A 9,318-nucleotide genomic window follows, 5' to 3' on the forward strand; every position below is an offset into this window, starting at 1 on the left:
GATTAGACTGGACTCTAGGGAAGGAGTGATGAGAACCGGAGGGACTGCCTCGACTCCAGGCCTGGAATCGTGGGGGCTTCAGGGAGGAGGGTAAGGGTGGGAAGGAAGACCATGTTTTTGGGGGGGGTTTTGGGCGGTTTTTTTGGCCGCATTGCGAGGCATGTGGAATCTTCTTAGTTCGCCGACCAGGGATTGAACTCGGGCCCCAGCAGTGAAAGCCTGGAATCCTAACCACTATGCCACCAGGGAACTCCCGAGAGCATAGTTTTTGTTTTGTTTTGTTTTTTATATATAAATTTATTTATTTATTTTTGGCTGCGTTGGGTATTCGCGTGCAGGCTTTCTCTAATTGTGGCGAGAGGGGACTCCTCTTCGTTGCGGTGCGTGGGCTTCTCATTGCAGTGGCTTCTCTTGTTGCAGAGCATGGGCTCTAGAGTGCAGGCTCAGTAGTTGCAGCATGCGGGCTTAGCTGCACCGCGGCATGTGGGATCTTAGTTCCCCGACCAGGGATCGAACCCACATCCCCTGCATAGGCAGGCGGATTCTTTACCACGGGACCACCAGGGAAGCCCTCTAGAAATATTTTGAGTTGTTCAAAAGCCCGCCTTTAGGGAGTGGGAGACCTGTGTCCGAGCCCCTGGCTCTGCCTCCATCAAGCTACATGAACCCGGATGTGCTGTCGAGCTGTCCCGGGCTATGAAGTGAGCCTCATCCCACTAAAACTGAGATTCCCAAAGCGCAGGCCATGTCCAGGTTGCTTCAGGACATGGCATTATACCCCCAAGTGAGAAGGTGACTGCCCTTTCCCCTCTCTTTCTCTGCGTGGAGCCCCCGGGCCTTTAGTGCCACCCTGACCCTTGCTCACTGCCCTCCGGACACAGAGATCAGGACCGTACGCGGAGCCGTCTGCAGGCAGCGGCGGGTAGGCCTTCACCGTCTTGCTTTATGGGCCTTGCGTTTGTTCTTAAGACATGGGATCCTAGTTTTCCACTTAGTGTTGTAACATGAAGTTTCCTTTTCAAGTAAATCTATTTAAGGAAAAATAAGAATCTGCTTAAAGAAAAACTTTAAGTAAATAGAACAAGTGGTCCTTGGGTAGCAAGAAATTGTGAAGGTCATAAGCAGTGCTACGTAGAAAGGGCAAAACCCACAAAGGTGGTGTGTAGATGGCTGAAATCAGAAAAAACAGACAAGGGTGATCCCCTAGGTCCCTCTTGGCTCCAATACACCTTGGAGTCCTTATCCTGGCCTGATCTCTTCAGCCCCCAAAACTTCTAGTTCCCTAAAACTTGAAGTTCTCTTCCCAGAAATTCACTTACCCTGCCCTCACCTGGTTGAACCCTTCACTGTACTGGGTCTGTGCCTTGGTCCCACCTTCTTACCTGTCTCATGGCACGTGAATGTGCGCACGCACACGCGCACACACACACACACACACACACACACACACACACACACAAAATCTTCCCTTTCATCCAACTCCTACTGCCTTGGCTATCTTTAAGGCTTACCTCAAACTCTCTTTCTTCCATTAATCCCTGCCCCAGATATGGTGAGTCCTGAATGCTTATGACATCTTACAACTGCATCCAATTCCACAGTGTGGGGACCTTATAATGTATTTACCATTCCCCACTTGATAGATGTTTAGGTTATTTCTAATTTTTTGCTCTTTCAAACTAAGCTGCCCTACCCACCCAGCCCTCTGTTTGGCCTTACATTTCTCTGCAGTCTCTCTCTTTTTAAAAACACTTGTATTTTCTAAGTATTTACTCATAAGAAAATGGGGGAAAGATCAGGGAGAAATTCTCTGCTAGGAATTCATTTTGCATTTCTGAAGATTTGGGTGAGGAAAGAGTTTTCACCCCCACTCTGTCACATCTCCGAACAGACCTAAGCCTGATGCTTTCTTAAACCTTAAGTCTAGTTCTGCATGACGTCTTTTTTGCCCCTAAAGGACAAATTGATTTCAGAGCCAAGAATGTTCTAGAAATAATCTTTTGATTTCCCCCCCAGAAAAAAAATAACAAAAACAAAACCAGAAATACCCTCCTCACTTCTGTTCACTTGCCTTCCACATGCCACCTGACAGCAGTGATATGTAGTCCCACTCTGCCTTTTACCATTTACAAAGGACTTTCCCCTCCAAGACCCCCATCCATCCCTCCGTCAGTGGTGTAGAGGTTGCTCTCCTTGATTTATCAATGAGAACGCTGAGGCTCAAGGGAGTCAGGACACTTGTCCAAAGTTCACAGCACATCAGTGGCCAAACTGGACTAAAGTAGGACACATTCTCAGCAGCCTCGGCCACTCAGAGAGCCTGCCTCGTTCCAGGGAACCGTCTCTGAATTGTCCTCTCTTTCTTCTTTTTCTTTCTTTTAAAAACCTTTTTGGCATCTTCCCTATCACAACCCTCTGCCTGGGTCAAGGCCCCTGTGTTCTCTCCCCTGATGACTCCCACAGCACCTGGCAAAGGGCAGGGGGGCCTCCTTCACAAACCATCCCTGAATTCCTGCCCAGGGCATGGGCCCTGCCTCCCAGCTACTCTCTCTACCTCCATTAACTACTAGGAAGAGCCTGCAATGCTGCTTCTGGGCACCAGGCCCACGGAAATGCACACACAAGGGCACAGACACATTCATATGTGGTGATGTTTGGTGCAGAAAATCAGTCCCTTCTAGCTTCCTCAATGGGAGACTAGTTACATAAATTAGGGTAAGTTTATGCCATGGAACACTATGCAGCCATCAGAAAGAACAGGGCAGGGGCTTCCCTGGTGACGCAGTGGTTAAGAATCCGCCTGCCAGTGCAGGGGACACAGGTTCGAGCCCGGTCTGGGAAGATCCCACATGCCGCGGAGCAACTAAGCCCGTGGGCCACAACTACTGAGCCTGCGCTCTAGAGCCTGTGAGCCACAACTACTGAGCCCGCACACCTAGAGCCCGTGCTCCGCAACAAGAGAAGCCACCACAATGAGAAGCCCGCACACCATAACGAAGAGTAGCCCCCGCTCGCCGCAACTAGAGAAAGCCCGCGCGCAGCAACGAAGACCCAGCGCAGCCAAAAATAAATACATAAATAAATGTATATATATATAAAAAAGAACAGGGCAGATCTGTATATGCTCGGAGATAGAAAGGATGGCCCCAGTCTGTCAAAGAGAGGAAAACAAACCATAGAGCAGCAGGTACACAAACCGATCCTGCTTTTGTTTTTTTTGAATGTGCATGTATATACTTGGAAAAGTTTTGTCAGTCACTGCTTGCTTTTACGGAGTTGGATCAGGAAGGGAGAAAGGAGCAATGGGAAACTTTTAAACTAGGCACGTGCATTTTTTACAATTGTATTTAGCATCATTTGACAAATAAGGCGTCAGACACCTCTGCATGCCCGGCGCCGCTTTAGATGATGGGCAAAATCCCCAACCACCATCCTACAGAGTGGGTCAGAGAATAAACACAGCAGTGAAAATCCAGCAAGTTGAGTGGTGATAAGTGTTAGAAAAATAATAAAGTGAGGTGAGGGCTGAAACAGGTGGGACTTGGGGTGCTGTTTTAGTTGGGCTGGTCAGGAGCAGCTTCTCTGAATAAAGCTCCCTTTGAGCAGAGACAGGAATATTTTAGTTAATTAAAAAGAGAGAAAGAAGCAAACAGTAATCTTCACCTCTGCCTTTACAGACGAGTTTTTCCATTTCATCCTCCTCTGCTTTGCCATTGGGGCCTTGCTGGTGTGTTATCACTATTATAAAGGTGAGTGTGTGGGGGTGGTGAGAACAGGGGGCAGAGGTCCAGACTTGCAGGCTGACCATTCTCTCCCTCGCTGCCCCTGCAGACTGGTTCATGTCCCTTGGGGTCGGGCTGCTCACCTTCGCCTCCTTGGAGACTGTTGGCATCTACTTTGGCCTGGGTAAGACCTTCGCACACAGTCTCTGGGAGGGCAGCGGCTGGGCTGGCCGCAGGGGCTCGCCAAGGGCTGGAAAGCCACGACCTAAACTTTTTATAAAGATTTCTTTATGCTTGTGTTTGCTTCCTGACCGCTTTCAAGGTCAATGTGATGTCGTTGGCAAAACCCCATGGAAAAAATGGGCAGCTCCATAAAAATACAACAAAGACAGTTTAAAGTGGCAAACAAACAGAATCAGCCAGATACTGAAAACAGGGCAGTTAATGGAGTGAGGTACTGAATTCTCCGAGCTTCCTGGCATTGTTATTGCTGCTCGTGGTTGTTTTTAATAATAAGAACTCAATACCATTATCTAAGCTTAACCTGCAGCCTGAAATTCCACCATCAGAGCTTTGTTTGTACGGGTTAGGCCTTTGTTCAAGGGCAGGAGGGGGAGGTCTGACCCCGGATCCTTCGAGGGGACGCAGAGCTCCATCACCTTTCTCTCCTCCGTTCTTGACAGTGTACCGGATCCACAGCGTCCTGCGTGGCTTCATTCCCCTCTTTCAGAAGTTTAGGCTGATAGGTAACTTTTACATTCTTCTATGTTCACTTTCTCTCCCTGCCAGGGTCGTCTGTTGCAAATGAGGCTTAGCATAGTAGAAAGAGCACAGGGCCTGGAGTCATGGGCTTGGGTTCAAGTCCTGCCTCCTTCAATTTACCATTTCTGGGGCTCTAGAGCCTCTTTTAGCCTCAGTTTCCTCAACTGGAAAATGGGTGTAATAATACCTACAGCACAAAGGTGTTGTGAAAATCAAGTGAGGAATGGATGTAAAAGTCCTTAAGTCTGAACCATTGTAGGAAAGTGGAGGGGACCTGGGTATCCCTCATTCTCTCATAGAAGTTTGCATCTCTCCAAACAGTGTCTTCTTTGTGATTTTATTTGCCCAGCTGGGGGTGAGAGGGGGTTTCAGTTATCTTACACTTGGCTGATGAGGAAACTCATTAGTCAGTTACGTTCATCAGAGAGGTAGAGTGACTTGCCCAGAATCACACAGCTAGGGTGGCTGGGCCAGGCTAAAGGAGATCCCCTTTCTTGACCAGCAGCTCTGTGTCTACCATTAAATCACAAAACTGAGACCAGGGGCTGTGTGCCTGCGTGTCATGAACTTTTGTCTCCTTTAATCCACCTCGTGCATAAAGGGGAAATTCGTTGCAATGGCTGTGGGTCATGACTGCCTTATCCCAGCTCTGAGGGGCATTTGGGCATCTGGGGTAACGGTGGGGAGGAGGCCTGGCTGCCTTCAGAATCCCATGCCATCCTGTGGGCTTTGCCTTCCAGGCTTCAGGAAGACCGACTGAGGCCAGTGCCAGGTGGGCAGCCAGGCCAGGCCCCGGTGTGACCACCACTGCATCCTTTCAGCCCACGAGGACAGAACAGCGTCCTGGGAGACACGCTGGCGGGCCAAGCTAGAGCAATAAAGAGAGCGCTTTGCCTTCCATGTGTTCTGAACATTGGCACCAGCTGGGCCAAGGTGTCCCTCGGGCAGTGTTGGCATGCAACCCAGCTGCCAGGATGGCAGGAGAGGGAGGGAGCGGGCCTGTGCCCTTCCCGGGGCCTGGATCAGCGGGAGGATCCTGGGACATCACTCCTCTCAGGAGACAGTGGGAGACCCCTGGGCCCTGCAAGGTGTAACCTGTCGGGGCTTGTGAATTCTTTCAAGTCCCCAAGCCATCCCGGGACAGACAGATGGTCCACTGCCCTGAGGCAGGGAAGTACCACGTCAGGCCCCTGGGGTGAACCTGATACAGGCGAGATTTGGGGGAACTAAATCCACAGCATCCAGGTCTTCCTATTACCTAGTGCCAGCCCTGCTGTCCTTGGACTCCATTAAGATGCAAATAAACATTCTCTTCCCTGGACTAAAAAGAGTCAGCTAAATATTCCTTTCAGTTTCTTGAGTGTGAGAATACATTTGAGGTCTTCTTTGACCCCATCTAGTCAGAGGGGGCACCTTGTCCTACTGGACAAAGTATAAACGGGAATAAATGCAAAAAGCCCCTCATTTTAGGTCCAAGACTTCAATTGCACAGGTTTGGAATAGGAGGCAGGGTTTTGCAAACGTTCTTGTGAAGAAGATCTGGAGCTGTTAGGTATTCTCAGCTCAACAAATACCAAAGAAGTGAGATAAGAGCACAAAAAAATCCATTGCAAACTCGGGTTGTGTTAGTGGAGGTATAGAGTCTAGACTGAAGGAGGTGATATTAGGTTCTCTCTTGTACACAGCCAGACCACGCCAGTAGAATATGTTCTAGATTCATATATCAAGAGTGACAGTGACAAACTAGAGAATACACAGAAGAAGAAACTAGAGTGGGGATGTAAAGAATAATTGAAGAAGTGACAACTCTGACTTGCCGAAGAAAAAAATGGGGACCTTTACTGAGCTCGTGGACTCTGAAAGACACTTTCTCAAGTGTCTGTGATTGTCCAGGTCCGTTATGTGGTTTAATTCTCACAACAGCCTTGAGATGTGTACATCATCCTCTTTTTGCAGATGGAGAAACAGAGACTCGAGGAGTTGTAGTAACTTGTCAAGTTCCCACAGCAAGTCAGTGACAGAGCTGTGAGTGGAACCCAAGCCTGTGTTCTCCTGACAGAGCTTGGCTAGTGCAGTCCCCCACCCCAGGCAGAGCATCCCTGAGGCAGCTGCAGTTTATTCCCAGTATTTCCCAGATTTGGGAGTTCTCAGACTTACAGAATTGTTTTTTAATTTTTTAAAAATTTATTTTATTTATTTTTGGCTGGCATTGGGTCTTCGTTGCTGTGCACAGGCTTTCTCTAGTTGCGGTGAGCGGGCTTCTCATTGCGGTGGCTTCTCTTGTTACGGAGCACGGGCTTTAGGCATGCGGGCTTCAGTAGTTGTGGCACACGGGCTCAGTAGTTGTGGCTTGCGGGCCTAGTTGCTCCGCAGCATGTGGAATCTTCCCAGACCAGGGCTCGAACCCGTGTCCCCTGCATTGGCAGGCGGATTCTTAACCACTGCGCCACCAGGGGAGTCCCCCAGAATATCTTTATAAAGTGAGAAAAGGAGGGCTGCCAACTCCTTATCTTGCCAATTAAGGAAATAAAAATAGCAAAAAACATCAACTGTCAGCATCATTTTATAACAGAAAGGATAGTCCCGCATCAAAAAAGCAGGGAAATTGTCATCAGAAACGGGGCTTAAAATGAAAAATGAAGCTTTATGGAAATCTCACTATGTGTCCTTTGCCCTCAAGTCACTGTGGTCTGGTGAAAATTTTATCATTTGGAAACCGTGAGACTAAAGAACTCCTCAGGACTTTTACATTCTCTCATTTTGGGGGTTTTCCAACTCAGCTCCCACACCTCAAGGGATGAAAGGCTTGCTACCTCCCAAAGCACCTTGTACTGCAAGAATTTTTCTGCTCTGTGCTAAGACGCCTCTGTCAATGAAGCTTAAGGCCTTCTTTCAACAGAACAAATGACCCACGAGTAGGGAATGTTCCTGATAGTCATGGCTATGTTATCTCAACATTCGGCTCTCAGCTCAGCCCTGACAGCAGCACCTGGGGCCCAGCCCTCCAACTTTGTCCCTCGTTTTCAAGATTGTTTTGGCTGTTCTGGGTCCCTTGCATTTCCACACAAGTTTTAGGATCAGCTTGTCCACTTCTGCGAAGAAGCCGGTGGGAGCTCTGCTGGGATTGCATTGCACCTGAATATCAGTGTGAAGAGGATTGTGCTTCTTCTTAGTGATGTATTACCTCCTTTTACATTTTGTTAGAAAAAAAATTGCCCCAAATCCCAGAACCAAAATCCACCACAGATGGTATTTTGGTGTGTTTCCTGTGAGTCTTTTTATTGCATAAGTTCATTTATTTTTATTTTGGGCCCTTTTCTCTTTCATATATAATAAGCATTTTTCCGTTCCTACATACTCTCCCTAAGCATCATTTCTGGCCACTGGGTATTTCATGCTTTACAGGATAATCCGTCTATACTTAGAAGATAATATCCGCAGCTAACATTTGTTCAGTACTTGTTCTGTGCTGGATGTGGAGCCAAGCACTCTGCATACACCGTGTCGTTTCATCCTCATCACAACCCTGAGAGGTAGCACCTGTCCACGGTCCCCATTGTACAGACAGGAAAACTAAGACACGGAAAGTTAGTTTCTGAGGTTTGGATTTCAAGCACTTGTGTATAACTTACTTTCCTCAAAAGGGAGCCTGGAGTGCACAGATAAGATATTTATCAAATGAACAAACAGCATGCAAGGTTTCACAATAGAAACATGAACTTGCTGACTTGAGGGCAGTGTGGTTCGCTTTCCCTGTCCCAGCCTCAGTTTCCTCATCTGTACAATGGGGATCACAGCAGCGCCCACCTCACAGTGTGTGGTGAGGGTTATGTGAGATGATTGCATTTCTGGCACAGAGTAGAGGTACTTGATTTGGGCAGAGGCCCATATTAAGGCCCTCAGGGGCAGGCAGGCAAACTCAGCCCGGTGTAGAACAGTGTGGAGCAGGGAAGAGAGGGGGCCGAGGGAGCCAATACCCGACCTGAGGGTGACTGCCTGTGAAGACGTGAGTTCGAACTGCTGCTGGTATCCTTGGGCTTTCTGGGCCCAGGTGTCAAAGGAGGGGCTCAGGTGGGTCAGGTTGTAGGGGCCCCTCATGCGCTGGGAGAGAAAGACCCACACCTCCAGATCTCAGTGGAGGGTCTGCCTGCCCTAGTGTGCTGCCTCCCTGGGGCCCCAGCCCCCAGCACTGCCCTTGGAACCCCTCACTGCTTCTCTGCCGAGCTACAGCTCAAGGCCAGTGCCAGTGGGGTCTGGTTACACCTCAGGCGTCAGGCAGATTCCTGGAACCCCAGTCCAACAAGTGGTCTAAAAATAAAGCATTGAATCCTGAGTCCAGGAAGGCAGGGTTGCAAAGTGGGGCGGTGGAGCAGGGCTTGGATGGGCTGGGCTTCTATCTCTGGTTGCCCTGGACACTGTGCACTGGGTTTCTGCTGTGACCACAGCAGAGGAGGACACGGGTATGAGGGTATTTCGAGGCCATCCAAGCCAGCTTGCACTGGGAGGAAAAGAGGGAAGCCCGGCAGTGCTGTGGCAGTCGTCTCCTTCTCCTGACACGGCCCCAGGAATCCTCTGTCTACTCCAGAGGACCCAGGCAGGATCAGAGACGGAGCCAGGGGATGCTGCTGACTGAGCCTGGGAAGCTGGGGAAAGTACTTGACGTGGAGGCTGGGCTTTGCGAGGAAGATGTAGGGAAGGGCTTTGCAGGCAGAGGGCCCAGGGTGGACAAAGGCATGGAGGAGTGAAAGGACAGCATGTCTGAGGGGCAACAGGTATCAGTCCAGTATGGCTGGGTAGGAGTGAGGATTAGTGGGCAAGATACCACACAGGGCAA

The 9,318-nt window shown here is 49.3% G+C and overlaps 1 protein-coding gene across 5 annotated transcripts in view; it reads left to right on the top strand.

Annotated features, from left to right (window-relative positions):
* The window catches only part of TMEM40 (transmembrane protein 40), a 32,567-nt gene extending 27,185 nt beyond the window's left edge, over positions 1-5,382 (top strand). For 3 of the 5 annotated variants that reach the window (XM_012538446.3, XM_033414141.2, XM_033414143.2), the window contains 4 exons: positions 3,678-3,749; positions 3,832-3,906; positions 4,406-4,468; positions 5,225-5,382. In XM_012538446.3, coding sequence (XP_012393900.1) covers positions 3,678-3,749; positions 3,832-3,906; positions 4,406-4,468; positions 5,225-5,244 — 230 coding nt within the window. In that variant the 3' untranslated portion in view covers positions 5,245-5,382. The remainder of the gene's footprint in view (positions 1-3,677; positions 3,750-3,831; positions 3,907-4,405; positions 4,469-5,224) is intronic. The other 2 variants (XM_033414142.2, XM_049716098.1) reach the window with 1 other exon arrangement.
* The last annotated feature ends 3,936 nt before the right edge of the window (positions 5,383-9,318 follow it).

Source organism: Orcinus orca, chromosome 10 (genome assembly GCF_937001465.1).
Source record: "Orcinus orca chromosome 10, mOrcOrc1.1, whole genome shotgun sequence".
Classification (NCBI taxonomy): Eukaryota; Metazoa; Chordata; class Mammalia; order Artiodactyla; family Delphinidae; genus Orcinus; species Orcinus orca.